The following is a 15,840-nucleotide window of genomic DNA, read 5'->3' as shown; positions in this document are numbered from 1 at the left end:
TAAGAGGGGGAGGGTGGTGCTTCGAGCTTTGGTACACTTTTCTACAAGTCATTATACTGTGAATGTTTTACAGTCCTTCCATCATGTCTCTGTTTTCTACCCACAATGAATGTATGAAACTTCCCATTTAAGAAACTAGCAAAAAAGCTGACACATACTGGGTACCATTCCATGAATGGCACGAGCAGTACCAGCTGCTTATATTCTCTGTATGTGGTAACAAGTGAGCCTTTAGAAGAGATAGAGAGGAGTTGCTTTAAAATAATTGGGAAGCCTTCACTCTCCTGCAGACAAGAGCTCTTGACTGGCCGTATCTAGAGCCAGTATGTCCTTAGATAAAAATACACGTATATAATTCATTTCTGAACTTTTTTTTTTTTACTTGCTACTTCTTGTGCTTTACTTCAAGGAGTAGCAGAAGCAAAGTCTTCAAACACAGATGGTTCTGGTGTGTGGCTTTTGGAAGACTGAGAAATGTTACAGTCATTAAATTGACTTCATTACAAAGAATGCAAACTATTACAGTTTTCCATATTTTTCACTCTGAAATTTATGAGAGATGATGTCATTTGCACTGCAGAAATAACCTTTCTGTACCAAGTTGTAAGGGAGAAAATCAAACAGAAAAAGTTTCTTATTTCTGTAATACTTTTGAGCTGTAAGTTGAAACTTTTTGCATTTGATTGTAAACTCATGAATATGAACACCAGGGAGGAAAGCTGTGTCAACTTCTGTCTTGAATTAAGGGTTTGTATGTGACAAACTCAAAGTATGTGCAGAATTTTTCAAAATGCTTCATTTTCGTATACTTTTTCCAGCAAATCTTCTTACATAAGCCTAGTAAGAAACAGAAGTGTGGTCTTTGTCTTTTAGTCACTAATCAGGATTGCATAAATTCTGTCCCCATGGTATGCTAATCTTACTTTTTTTTCTAGTGTGAAATATATATATTTTCTTAAATTATTAAGCCAGTATGTTCCTGCTTATTTGCTCTTAAGGTTTTAATATCATTGTCTTTAATTTTGCTTGAAATCATCTTGAATTACATGGAGAGCATTTTAAGGAGAAAAAAGTCATATCAAATACTCTGGATTAAAAGTAGTTTTTAGTATGTTGGTCTACGACAAATTTTCAAATAAATAACAATTTTCTAATAAATTAATATTATCTTCTAATAAGTAAAATTTTTGATAATTTTAAAATACCTGAAGTTGTGCATAGAAGTTTTTCAATAAATTTAGGCAATTGGGAAAAATGCAGGAAAGGTGATTGCATGGGAAATTACAGTGTTCTGTCAAACAAGAATTCAGGAAAATTTGACTTCCTCAGTTTATTACAGAGCCTTTTGTGTGCATAGGAATCTGTAATGCCAAATAGCTCTTTAGATCCATAAGTAGTAACTGTTTGAACACCTTGTGCTTGCATGTGCTATAGAAGGTTGAGTCACAGCATTTGATTATGCCAGATGCTCTGTGTTATTTTAATATTTAAAGCATTGTTTGCTGTGTTCCATTTCGCATTATTGAAATGGCATGGAGTATGATTGGAAAAGGCTCAAATGAGTGTACTGTTATTAAATGTGGAGGGAAGGAGCAAGCGTGAAGGTTGAGAGCAGATTGATGTGCTCTTCGTTTGTTTCTATATGGAGCGTGCATGTCTGCTATAGAACAGGGCCGTCAAGTACACACAGTGTCACTGTCTTTAGAAGGGTTTGTAAGACTGCTAAATTGTTCTGGTGAACTCTTTTCCACTGTGTGCTTGTTTTCTTCTGAGTGACTAAAACTGGGGAGGTGAAGGCTACCTGTAATGTTAGATGGTAATCTTGTTGGTCACCTTGCATCTCTATTTGGCAGTAACTGAGTAAAACTTTTCATTTATTTAGGTTTATTTATGAAACAGAACATCACAATGGCATAGCAGAATTACTGGAAATACTGGGAAGGTAAGTTGTAGGTTTTGTCTAATTAGACTTGCTTTGTCCTCAGAGGAGGCTTTAAAGATTGAGTTGGGAATTGCACATTGTTATGAGACAAGATGAAAATAGCTTCCTAGCGTGTGGCAAAGCTGTAGCTGAGGATAAATTTTTTCTAAGAGCGCAGAAATGCGGCAAGAACTTGAGTGTAACAGCAACATTTTTGGGGTGTGACAATTTTTTATATCACATTTTAAGTCTTATTTTCTAGCTTAGGAACCCTGTGATTAAGATTAGTTGTAATGCAGCTGTGATTAATGTGTAACTAATTGCAATTTGTTTAAAAATTCTTCCAACTTTACTAAATGTGTAGCAGGTAAACAGGTTGTAAGTTCTCAGAAATCTTCTGTTAATTTTATAGTAAACTGCAGTGATACATCTGAAAGCCCTTGAAAATAGAATTGTACAACATAAAGCTGATAGCCCAGTCAAAACTGATGTGGTTTTTATCAACTGCTTTCTCTCATCCATGGGCAAGCTTTTATTTTATATACATAATACACTTCAAAAGCATAGTTTATTTTACTTTACAGTTTTTTCACATCTTTGCACATAAAAATAACAATGTAATGTCACTTAATTTTAGAAATATGTAAATTTCACAGGAAATAATGAGTCAAATTGGCAGGGACCTGTGGAGATCATCTAGTCCTACCACTCTGCTCTGGGCATAGTCAGTGAGAGTGGGCTGGAAGCTCCACAAGATCTCTGGGCAACCTTTTCTGTGTTGGACAACCCTGAGATTAAAAAGGGATTTTTCTTCTGAGTGAAACTTCCTGTTTCAGTTTGTGCCCGTTGCCTCTTGCCTTTTCATTGTGCATTATTAAGAGCAACTCTGTCTACATGCTGTCTCATCTGATACTGTTACATATTGATAAGGCCCCTGAGCTTTTCCACTTCTCTAGCCTAAATGGTCCCAGCTCTCTCAGCATTTCCTAGTATGTGAGGTGCTCCAGTCCTTAATCACCTTTATGGCACTTTGCTGGACTCTCTCCATTATGTCCATATCTTTCCAGTCCTGGGGAGCTTAGAACTGAACCCACCACTCTAGATGTGTCTCACTAGTGTTGAGCAGAGGGGATGGATCATTTCCCTCAACCTGCCAACAACTCTGTTCCTAATGCAGCTCAGGATGCTGTTTAAATTGAAAAGACGTTTTGTAAATTCTCCATATCTACATGTATGCCTGGAATAATTATTTAATTTTCAACTAAATATTCAATGATTAACAGAAGTTACAAATCTATCATTACATCTACATGCTATAAAAGTAATCAAGTAATACTGCTCAAGATATACTGAAGACTGTCTAAAGCTGAAATACAAGAAGATGGAGCTAAATCTACAAAACTTACATCACTGACTTTTTCACTTTAGTTTTTTCAGGTTCGCTTTAAGTGTTAACGTAAAAATTAAGTGTTTTTTTCCCCTCAGGTTTCCAAGTCAGTATTTCTATCATCTAAGTAAGGATTCTTTGCTGTAAACGTACTATACTGATGGGCTGATATTGATGGGGATGGGTTCTACAAGTATTTTAGCAGTCCATGTGTTGTTTTTTTTCCCTTGTCTGCTGTCCTGGGTCAATCTCTCCAATATTCAGTCTCAGGTTCATTCTTTAATTCAGTGACGATGCTGATAAAAATATGTATTCAAAGCTTTGTTTGTAGTGAGTAGTTCATAACAAAAATTAGAATCTGAAGTGCAAACATAATCATGTATGTTGCTTGGAAGAAGAATTTAGGACCTGTGAAAGATTTGGGTGAGGTGTTGGGCAGATGTTGATTTGACTGTTCTATTTATTTAAAGAGCTGGATCAAAAATGAAATGGTCTCTGGTGCATGTGGAATCTACATTTTTCTGCTACACCGTGTTTTCCAAAAGTTCTCAAATGTGCTATGAAAACAAGGGTTTGGTACATGCAGTACAGTAGTGCAGTTTTTGAGTAATTGCTGACTTTTATTTTTTAATTTCTTTCCCTGACAGCATAATTAATGGATTTGCCTTACCATTAAAAGAAGAGCACAAAATATTCTTATTGAAGGTTTTGTTACCACTGCACAAAGTGAAATCACTCAGTGTTTACCATCCACAGGTAAGTTTTGTTTGGCTCTTTTCTTACTAACATAACAGTTGCAAAAGTCTGCTATGATTGACACCTTCTGTTCTAACCTGCCTGAGCTGGATCGGTCTTTCTGTTCCCCTTATTTCATAAACTAATTCTTCTACGCCTTCTAGTGACATGCATTCATATCAGCAAGAAGGGTTGCCTATAGGGTTGCCTGTCTTCTCTGTCTGACATGTCTTACTGAATGAAATGGCGAGACACTTCAAGTGAATTGTGTCAAATACCAAAGTAAAGTCACAAATTCACATTGAAACGGCAGCAGATATTCAGAAAGATTTCACTGACAAATCCAGATATACGTGATGAGAGCTAATTTCTATAATCAATTTTAAATTTACTTTAGAAGAATGGAGAACACTAGCTATAGTAGTCTTTGTACATTCCTCATATTACCTGGGCAGATTCTTGGTAGCAGTCATCAAAAACAAGAAACGAAATGGGCTAACCAGCTGAACTTCCATAAATGAAAAAACAGTAGAAAAATGTTTAAGCTGTTTGAGGTGTGCAGTGATACTCCCATTTAAAAATTTTACTTTGGGATTATTGGTGAGTGCTAAGGATGTAATAGTTGATGTCTAGGCACAAAGTAGCGTGCTTAGAAGTGAAGTTGGAAAACACTAATTCAATCTAATCTTGCATCTGCTTTAAATTGATACACGTAGTTATTACTAGTTCACTTTCTCATATTGTAGCAAATCTTATGATTTAAAACTGTTCTGTACTTTTTTGACTAACTTAGGTGATGAAGTTGAAAATATTTTTAAACAAATGTGAGACACCAAAATGTTAGCAATTGGAAAGCACTTCAGAATTTAAAATCATAATTTTGTTTTCTGTGATTGAAAAGAGGAAATGAGTTGAAATATGAAGTACAAGATAGAAAAAAAATCTAATTCACAAATATGGAAAGGGGAGTAAATTGGCAGTTAATGTAAAATTAAATCCGAATTATTTAATGTACTATTACATTTTTTTAAAAAAGAAAGACATCTTCAGTAAAGACGCTTCAAATTTTCATCTTTTTGTAGCTAAATCAGATACTGGCACTCTAGCTTTTCACTAGCAGCCTAGATAAGGCCAACTAGGAGATAATTCTTGCTATTCTACATATGTGTGGACTTAATGAAGATAGATTTACTTTCTCAGCTTCATAGTCTGTTCCTTCATGTTCATTTCCAGGAGGTCTGTAAGCTTTTTATTCATAACAAAAAGATGAAATCTCAAATAGAACAGTAGTTTGCGGATTGATTTCATCACCAAAAATAGGTGCAAATTCCCATTCCCATACAAGAATCTCATTTGGAGATGATTTGGAAAGTGACTGTTTCCCTATTGATAACAAGAGGAGAGGTTTTTAACCTTCCTTCTTGGCAAACCAAAGGAGAAACCAGCAGATATGCAGGTTATTACCTCTCCAACAGGAGCTGATTCAGCCTTTGCAGTGCTGGCTTCTGACTATTTGCCTCAGGGAAGCTCTGGAGTTGTATTAAAGTGAGCAATTACGTTTATATAAAGGAGAACTTCTAGGACATGGATTTCTCATTTGCTTTAGAATTAAGTTTCTTTAATTAAAACCAGCAAAGCAAAAACTATGTAAAAACAAGCAGGGCATTTGAGCAAAGATCTAGTAGATGTGAGTAAACAGTGTGTTCCTGTGTCCAAAAGTCTGTTTTCATGTTGATTTCATACTGTTTAATAGTGTATCTTTATCAGAGGATAGAATCATTTAACAGTGAGGCTTCTTCCCCAGATTTGTAACTGCTTGTTCGTAGTCTCTTCTCCGTTTTTGCTATCTTCTCTTTGTATATTAAGAATCATTTCAGTATCCTAATTCATATTAGAAAGAATCGGTCTTACTAACCCTATCTTTTTGTATCTCCTTGTTTTCTGGTAACAATTTATCAATCCTGATCACTGATCCACTGTATAATGAGAGAAGAATAAATATGGTTAATTTCTGTTCAAGCCTTTCTCCCCCTCCTGTGAATTCTGGCTTTCTCAAGAGACAGTATACAGTCTTTAAACAGTTGAAAGTTTATGTTCCTATTATAACCTAGAAGATGAGTACAGACTTGAGTACATATGCTTTAACAATTTTTCCCCAGCTATCTCTTTTGTTGTTTGTTTTTTTTTAAATTGTCTGCCAAATAACCTTGTAAAATTACAGAAAAACTGTTGTTTTTATCTGGATTCAGTAGTGTTCTCCAGTTATACTGCTGATTTCAAAGTGTGTTCAATTTCACAAGTGTTAATAAAATATTTTCTTTTATTTTAGCTGGCGTACTGTGTAGTTCAGTTTTTAGAAAAGGACAGCACACTTACAGAACCAGTAAGTTTATCTTGCTATAATATGATTTTGGAACATTAATATATCTTTCATCTGACTGCTTAAGGAGGTTTGGGGAATAAAGTATTGATAGGTAATTGTTTTCAATCAGAAGAGTCAAATATTTAATCATTTCTATCTATCAAGTGGATTTTTTTTCCCAGCAACCATTTGGAATCCTCAAAATGAATTAATGCAACTTGAAAATTATCTCTTCTGTTTGTTAACAGATATTTTATTGTGCTTATTTTGTTCTAGCTGATTATATCTGAGACAGTTGATGCAGAAGCAGTTTAGTCAGATGCTTGCTTGCCTGAACTGTGTTGTGTTGAGAAGCTGATGATATGCTAGAGCACAGATTTCTGGCACACAGCTACGTACTGATGCAAGGCTTTTGAGTCAGATCCTGACTCCTTTTGAATCAAATACCAGCTTGGAACATAAACAAAAACAGACTTTGGTCTGGCTGCACATAGCTGAAGAGATGAATACTCACTGTCCTAAATAGTATATAGGGTTTTGCATCACTAAGCCAACACATTTAATCACTAAGTTGCAATCTGTAAACGATTGCTAATAACGAAAGTGATATAGAATTAGATTATAACTGTTTCCATTGTAAAATGGAAACGGAATCTTAATGCAGTGTGCAACTGAGCAAGAATTCTCTTCTACTTGGAGCTTCTAGTCTTTAAAATACCACGTCTTGAACATCTGACATTTGTGCCATATGAGATCTTGAAATCTTAGCTTTCTTCCAAATATCAACTGGGATGTTACATATTTCCTAGTACGAATTTGAACTAATACAAATCCAAGTTCATTTTCCTTTTTTTAATCCCAAATTGGTACATAACGCTTACATTTTTTAATCATGGTGAGTAATGCATGTGCTAAGTTCCCCTTCCAAAATTCCAGTCATTACAAAATAAAACCCTTTGTTTCCCCTCATAATTGTCAAATAAGACATTTTTACATCTTATTAAATAAAATCTGCATAAATTTCCCAAGGCTTCATTAATGACATAGTATCTACTCTGACAATTAAATGGATACATACAATAAACATACACTGATTTCTCATTGAGGTAGTATTTCATTGATTGTGTTACATTTTAGGTGTAGTTTTTAAGCTTAAAAAAATCTGGACTTTTATAAAAGTATCATCCATTTCAGAAAATAAAGAATGCTCTTTTTTTCCTAAATAAGAGAGAAAGTTTGGTGTCTTAAGACAAAGGCTAATGGATTGTTGTAACTTAAACTACATCAAAGCTGTATAGAAGCTTTTTAGGAGAGGGTTGTTGGGGGTTTTGCTTGTGTGCTTTTTTCCAAGAATTCTGTGCCTTTTTTCTCCAGTTCTACATCTAGAACTAGACACTGTCATATTTTTGTTCTTTATGCGGCTTTTTAGGTTGCTGTATGTACAGTGACTAAAAATTTAATTTCAAAAAGTATGTGCTATGGTTTTGTCTCCACAAAAGTACATTGCATCATGCAGGTGAAAGTGCTTCCATTGAGTTTTACTCCCAGAGTATCATATTTAAAATACGGGATGTTTTAGTAAGTATTAATCAGACAAGCTAAAAGCAATCATAAATTGCACATTTTTCAAAGAATCTATTGAAATAGTTAAATTGTATTGATTTAAAAAGAGGTATATTATAAGATTTTAATGGTACAGTTGCCAGATGAAAGTTAAATTTCATAGAAAAATATATTGAAATACAAAGTTTCCTGCATGCTCCTGGAAAGTAAGTCAGAATGCAGAACAAGAGAAGGAAAGATTAAAGGTATCTCTTGTTGACACACCAGTTCATTTATTGTTAGATATGCTTACATGTGAATTGTAACTTTCAATTCACAAGTTTTTCATCAGTTTGTATTGGTTTAGTTTATCAAAACATCACTAGTTAAAATTACTGTCTGACATGGGAATGCAAATATCCTGTCCCTTTAGTGACTAGAGTCCTAAGCCTTCTGTTTTTAATCTTTAACCACAGAACAAAAGCATTTACAAACACATGCTTTCAAGAATATACTAATTTCTTATAAAAATATCTAAAATTGAGTGATATGCCAGTCATTTTGAAATATTTAATGTATTTTGAAATATTATTTAAAGAAAAGTCTTACTTGAATATTATTAATAGCATAGTATTCATTATGCCTTCAATATAATTTTGCATGTTTTTGTTACTTAAGTGATTATGTAATTGGAAACTCCATTAATAAGTACAGTTGCTAAATATATTAACTTCTAATCTGGTATCACTCTTCAGACTTAAGTTCTTCAACTTAAATATTCAATAGATTAAAGTTTTTTTTGGTTTTCAATTCAGAGGCCTTTCCCACGGATGTATAGATTCTTTCTGAATACTTGTGAGCCCTCTGAGAGATTGCTTCCTTTTCTAACACATTTTATGGATCCCCTTAAGACTGTGATTATAGTAATGTAGTCAATTAAATAAAACTTAATGTGTAACAGTAATCTGCCTGGAGTAGTCAGTCACCTGTCAGCCTGGGTATTTATGGTAAGTCTTTCCTTAAAATATAGTGATAGAGCTTAATTTCTTGAGCCTTGGAGTACTCCTCCAAGAAATAAGAGATTAAAAACTGCTGTCACTTAAGTGGCAGATAATTTTTCCCCATCATATATCAGCAAATTTGCACTTTGACATTCATGTTAAGGTAGCTGTCAGGTTACTTTCTGTAGTCTTCGGATAACTTTTGAGCAAGTTTTTAACAGTATAACTCTTCTGAGAAATTGTTTTTAGCCTTATCAGCTATTATTTCTGTGACTGAACCATATCTGATTGCTACTGTCATGTGGGACAAGAAATTTGAGGGTTTTGTTCTGTTTAAAACATTGAACTTCTTAATGACATGCGATTAGACAACTTTTATGAAAACTGTGTTCACTTTGCTTCTGCAGGTTGTAATGGCACTGCTGAAATACTGGCCAAAGACTCACAGTCCAAAAGAAGTCATGTTTTTAAATGAACTAGAAGAAATTTTAGATGTTATCGAACCATCTGAATTTGTAAAAGTAATGGAGCCTCTCTTCAGACAGCTAGCCAAATGTGTGTCCAGTCCACACTTTCAGGTCTGTATTTCCTGAATGCACAATCCGATGAGAATTTTTATGGAGTGAACTTGGTATTATTCGCTGATGCTGTTCATCATACTTAACTTTATTTCTTGCAAAAAGTCTTCAACTTTGGCAAAAATGGGGTATCCAAATGCCAGCGTTATTTCTTTTCAATAGCATAATGCATGAGTTCATATTGGCTAATTCACTTAAGCTCTGACGTTAAGCGTACCACTTTTAAAAGCTTGGTGTTTTCAGAAGTGCCTGAACATTTTCAGTAGATACTTTTTGCATTTCACTGATTATAATAGAGTTCTATGGATACTCTTTTTCTGGGGGGCAAACATGTCTCTGCTCGGATTTTCTGTTAAAGAAAAAGCAGGTTTTCTGTCCTTCCATGAGTAGCTTCCAGTTCATGATTGTTGTGGTTTAACCCGGCCGGCAGCTAAATACAACACAGCCGTTTGCTCACCTTCCCCCCTCCCTCTCTGGGATGGGGGAGAGAAATGGGAAAGTGAAGCCTGTGAGTTGGGATAAAGACAGTATATTAAGACTGGAAAATAATAACAATAATGATGATAGTAGTATTACTAATAATAATGTGTATGAAACACGTGATGCACAATGCAACTGCTCACCACCCAGCCTAACCCCAAGCAGCCGACCCCCCCACCCCAGCCAGCCACCCCTACATATTGTTTAGCATGACTCCAGATGGTATGGAATACCCCTTTGGCCAGTTTGGGTCAGCTGTCCTGGGTCTGTCCCCTCCCAGCTCTTGCTGTACCCCCAGCCTGCCCGCTGGCAGGACAGAGTGAGAAGCTGCAATGTCCTTGGCTTTGTATAAACACTGCTCCGCAACAATTAAAACATCAGCATGTTATTAGCACTCTTCTCATCCTAAGCCAAAGCATAGCACACTACCAGCTACTAGGAGGAAAATTAACTCTGTCCTAACTAAAACCAGGACAATGATATAAAAATCCAAATCTCAGTTGAAATTCTTCTTACCTTTCAGTTATTTTTGCCAAATGTTTTTATTACATGCTCTTTAAGGGATTGTCTAAAGAAGTGTTCCTTTTTTCCATGTTGTCTTAGGTGGCAGAGCGAGCATTATACTACTGGAATAATGAGTATATTATGAGTTTAATTAGTGATAATGCAGCAAAGATTTTACCCATCATGTTTCCATCCTTGTACCGGAATTCAAAGACACATTGGAACAAGTAAGAAACATTTGTACAAATTCTGCCTTCTTTTATGTCTAGTTTAGGCTTGAAAGTGGTTCAGACCTTACCTTTGAACTGATAGTTTTAAATGTGCTGAGCTGTTTATTCTATGATGTTAAAGTTACTGGATAAGGAGATCACTGTAGTCAAAATATTAAATATTAAGAAACGAAGAAGAGGATAGTTTTTTCCTCTTTTCATTAAAGAAAAACTGTTTTAGTACATCAAATCCATGACACTGTATTAGTATAAACTTGGCACTAATCCATAGTTTAGATATTTCTAAAGACAAGCTATGGTTTCTGATATCTAACCTCTTTGCTCATCTGCATTTCTTCTAAATTCTAGTGGAATATGTTGTAGATCAGGCCTTTTATTTTCTTTTACTGTTCTTGTTTTTTTCCCCTTTTTCTGTTTTCTATCTCCATTGACTATTTTAACTTTTTTTTCCCACAATAACATAGTACTTACGCATGAAAACAGTCCTGGTCAGCTCCTTTCTGCAGCTGTTCCATTGTGAAGGGCCTCTTTGTTTGAGCTGTTGTGCAACTGCTGGGATGGTAAAAGTATCACAGTCTAGTGCTGGCCATGAACTGAGGACTAATGAGGGTTCGGCCAAAAATACCTAATAAATCTGCCACTAAAACATAGGAAAAGAAATGGAAGATAAAGTGATGTTAAAGTGATTGATTACTATCACTGATTGTAAGCAGTAACAAATAATGTACTTATTAATAACTGTGATTCAGCGATGCAATTATACATAGTCAATACAGATTTTCAGTTATTTTTCTGGCTTTCAAGGCCATGCAGTCATTTTGTTCTGAGCAAAGTCATGCTACCCAGTACAGCTGCACTCTCGCTTGCAACTCACATGCATGATACAAAGTAATCACTTAACTGATTGCTTCTTTCTTTGGTTGTAATAATCAGTAAGAGATTAGACTAGAATTGCAAATTACTCTGTAGAAGTAAGTGCTTCATAAGGCACATGGGGTTTTTTGATTATTTTTTTCTGTTGTTTTCCATATCACATTTCTAACGCTTTTCCAAAGAGTCCTGGCATAATTGTTGAAGTGCTGTTGCTGTGTGGCAGTTTTCAAAATGAATGATGTCTTTTCTAGGCTCCTTGTAGTCCCTTTGATTTGTCAGTTGCCAGTATGTTACTTGTATCAATAACTTTAATACAATCTTGCATTTTTCTCTAATAACTGTAGCTTGGTTAGTGTCAGCTACTAAATTTCAAACCTAGTCCTCTGTTCTGATAACACATAGTATTAAAAATGAAGTTCAAGCTTCAAAAGTATATGTGACTAGTACTATAGAGTAAGTAAACTGGTAATTTTAGCACTCATGTTAGCCCTTCTGAGAGTGAAGTGAAACTTCCATTAACTAGTGTTGTTTCCGTTTTTTTTCCTGAAATGATGTAATTTTCCAGTTATGTAGGCTATTGGCTTCTGTTGACCAGAAAAAAAAAATAGATTTCAAAGTTTAAAGTACTCTGAGTTTCAACCAGAAGTTTTACTTATAGGACAATACATGGCTTGATATACAATGCTCTGAAACTCTTCATGGAGATGAACCAAAAACTGTTCGATGACTGCACACAGCAATTTAAAGCAGAAAAACTGAAGTAAGTTTTCATGTCAGTGTGTCTGTCTGTTCTTGAATAATTTGTTCAGAGTGCTTTAGCTCTGAAAAACTGTCTCTCTACTGGGAAGTTGTGCCCGTTTGATTACAGTACAAGTCTCAAAATTCACTTGGTGAAATTTCTCATATATGAACTCTTTAAAATCTTCAGAATAGGGTGCTTCATGTAGTCTTTGCTGCAAATCACCATCTTCCTGATGAAAAGTAATTTTTTGGAGAAAGATGCTGCTAATCCTGGAGCCCAGTGTAAAAGATCTCTTGAACAGCTTAGTTTACATCCTATGTTTACTTCAGCATGCTTTATTTACCCAGTGTTGTTTTCTCTCATGTTACCACTCGGTTCTTCCCAAAACACTTTTTGTGTATTTTCAGCATTGCATTGTGTGCACATGTGCATGTTTTCCTAGAAATTCTCCAAGACAAAGTTGTCACTTTTTTGTAATACATTATTTGCCAGAAGAATCCTGATGAGTTTAGTGCATTCCTGCATAGGCCAGTGAAACGGCAGGGAATTGGAAGCTAGAACTTTTCTGGTTTATGCCCAAAAGCGTGGCTAAATCTTATGATCATAATGTCACTTATCTTCTGTTCTTCTTTTTCCCACTGGACATAATTTTGAGTCCCAGAAGTCAAATCTATTAATCACTCAGTGCTTATTTTAGAAACTGGGGAGCATAGTTAGAAAGACAGTATTGAAAATACATCAATTTGAATTTCATTTTTAATTTCAAAGTGACCAAGGATTCCATTAAGTAATGTTTCCAATTATAAACCTATATTAAAACAGTATACTGGAAGTAATATACATTTTTAATGTGGATTAGCTTGCCCAAATTTTGAGGGTGTTTATTACGATTTCAGTAGAAATAAGCTTGTAGTATATTATAAATTTTTTAAAATACATATCAAAATGTGAACACTACTTTGTTTTTAAAAGAACAAAGACTATACATTTCTCTCTTCACTTACAGCGAATAAGTAGAATCAATTTTAAATCAGAAGGCAGTCTTTTCTCCTTTCTTCTTTGTTTTAGGCCTGTTGGCTTTTTTGGTTGTTTTGAGGGGTTGTTTTTTTGTTGTTGCTGTTTGGTTGGTGGTTGATTGTTTGTGTTGTTTGTTTGTTTGTTTGTTTTTTTGTGGTGTTTCACTTGAATGTGACCAAAGGCAAGCAGAGTATTAAGGGTTACATTAAAGCAAAATAAAATCCCTCACTGCACCACAGTTTAGATGGGATGGGCATTCTTCTACCCCACTCCAAACTTAGCTTAATGAAAAGTTGGAGACAAATTGTGTGTAGACTTGTTTTTAAGTATGGATCATCTGCTCAGTATTTTGAAGTCTGAAAGCCTTTTTCAAGCACTCTTTAGCTAAAAGCCCTTTTAAACTCTGCCGCCTTGCAAACATGTTTGTTCTAGGCTCTGCATGAAGTTGATTATCTATTAGAATGGGGAAAAACAATTTTTAGTATTTAAATTATATCAGGCATAAATCACAGAACCATAGAATATCCCGAGTTGGAAGGGACCCCTTTAGATCATCAAGTCCAATTCCTGAATAAAGAATCAAACCTTTTATCTTCTTTTTGGTGTTCAATACAAAATATCCCTGGGTGTTATATTGCAAATTATCACCTAAAGCTGACCATAAGAATCCCTGCCTTTTATATATTCAAAAGTTAAAATGCTTCCATGTAGACCAAAACTTTTGAGTTGTAACCATTTTAACACAGTTAAAGACTAACTGGTGTCAGTCAGTTTGTTGCTTTCATGAGAGCATTGGTGTTCTTGGTTTTGTTTCCTTTTAATGTTGTTTTTAGATCATGGGGTATTGCTATAATGCAAATTGTCCTGTCAACAGTAAGTGGTGTTTTGAGTGGTAAGCTGAAACAAGCATAGACAAATAATTTGTTCTGGTGAAATTTTTCATATTTAAGAAAATGTATGCAAGTTGTGATACAAGATTCACCAAGCTTTTGCTATTTTTGCTTTTAAACTTTTTTTTTTCAGAGAGAAGCTAAAATTGAAGGAACGGGAAGAAGCATGGGTTAAAATAGAAAATCTAGCCAAATCAAATCCCCAGGTATTTAGAAAAGATTAACATAACATGTTCATGTTTAAATACTTTAGTTTTGTTAAATATCAGTGGGGGAAACAGGTCTGACTGATCATGGAAATAAAGCAATTTCACTAATTGTATTATGAAAGATATACAATAAAAGTACTTTTAAAATTTGTAACCTTTCTCTTGTGCAAGTAATTATTTAAAAAGAAAAAAAAGTTTCTGAAAAATATAATGTGAAGTACTTTTTCCTTTTCTTACAATAGGAAATATACTGTATTGCGGTTTGAAAAGTTATTGTGCAAAATTATGGAAAATATAGAGATGCCATAAGTGGTTTCTCTTGAAAAGCTGTTTTGCAAACAATATATTACAAAAGAGATCTTTCTGCAAACTGTGAGTTATGACTGGTCAGTTTTCCTCTGTGTCAAATGGATTAAAGTAATATTGTACATTCTTGTCTGCTGCATTTGTTTTCATGTTTGCAATGGGCTGGTCTTCTGATGGACCTGCACGTCAGGTTCTTGCTAAAAGGGAAAGCATCCTGTCAGGCATTTGTCAAAGTAACTTAACATTATTGAAATTTTGATAAAGAAAGGTTCCTTTAGACTACTTATTTTGAGATCATGGGATGGTTCAACCTGGTTTTCCCCCCACTTACCCACCCTCCCATTGCTTGGGGAATGCTGCTATATTTATTTTTTTCTGAAAGATCATTTTTCTTTATCTCAACCATGCTGATTTGCTGCTATGAGGAAAAAAATGTTTCAATTACTTCGCAGCAAGAAACTTACTGTACTGTGTCTTTGCAACTCAGAGTTTAAGTGCTGGAAGATTGAGTAATGGTACTATATGAATGGCAGCAGGACACTTTATGATCTCAGTGCTATTTTAAAACAAATTATGTGGTCATCTTTTTTTTTCAAAGGAGAAGGAATTTCAAAAATGTTTATTTCCTCTTGTGGCATTTCTCAGGGAACTACTATTCGTGTGCTCAAATAAAAAAAATGTTCCAATCATTTGGTACCACTATTGACAAAAGATCAGTTAAATGAATTTAAAAAGAACTATGTGTAATGAAAGTAGCACTTGTTTTTCAGTGACAGAACATTCTCTAATCAGATAGTCCATACAAAAGCCCTGGTTGAAGAGTGTTTGATATACACGGTCACTTGCTAGCACAAACGGTGGCATGTCTGACTAAAGAAGTGGGTAGACTTGTGGTAGTAAAATGTACAGTACTGCAGAGTAAAATTGCTTTTCTTCCCAATTAACTTGGTAACTCAGTACATTTTCTGAAACTGGTAAGCACAACGTTGTATACATTATATTCCGAATAGTAGTTTTGAAGAGAGCTGATAATTGCAAGCAATTAAAATATGATTAATTTGAA

The 15,840-nt window shown here is 34.7% G+C and overlaps 1 protein-coding gene across 3 annotated transcripts in view; it reads left to right on the top strand.

Moving 5' to 3' along the window:
* Positions 1–15,840, top strand: part of PPP2R5C (protein phosphatase 2 regulatory subunit B'gamma) — an 82,121-nt gene that overhangs the window by 59,335 nt on the left and 6,946 nt on the right. For all 3 annotated transcript variants that reach the window (XM_068682752.1, XM_068682754.1, XM_068682753.1), the window contains 7 exons: positions 1,883–1,942; positions 3,956–4,064; positions 6,373–6,426; positions 9,356–9,526; positions 10,610–10,737; positions 12,272–12,373; positions 14,396–14,468. In XM_068682752.1, coding sequence (XP_068538853.1) covers positions 1,883–1,942; positions 3,956–4,064; positions 6,373–6,426; positions 9,356–9,526; positions 10,610–10,737; positions 12,272–12,373; positions 14,396–14,468 — 697 coding nt within the window. The remainder of the gene's footprint in view (positions 1–1,882; positions 1,943–3,955; positions 4,065–6,372; positions 6,427–9,355; positions 9,527–10,609; positions 10,738–12,271; positions 12,374–14,395; positions 14,469–15,840) is intronic.

The sequence above is a fragment of the Anas acuta genome, chromosome 5 (genome assembly GCF_963932015.1).
Source record: "Anas acuta chromosome 5, bAnaAcu1.1, whole genome shotgun sequence".
NCBI lineage: Eukaryota > Metazoa > Chordata > Aves > Anseriformes > Anatidae > Anas > Anas acuta.
Note: the sequence above shows the minus strand (reverse complement) of the source record. Positions and strands in the feature narration are given on the sequence as shown.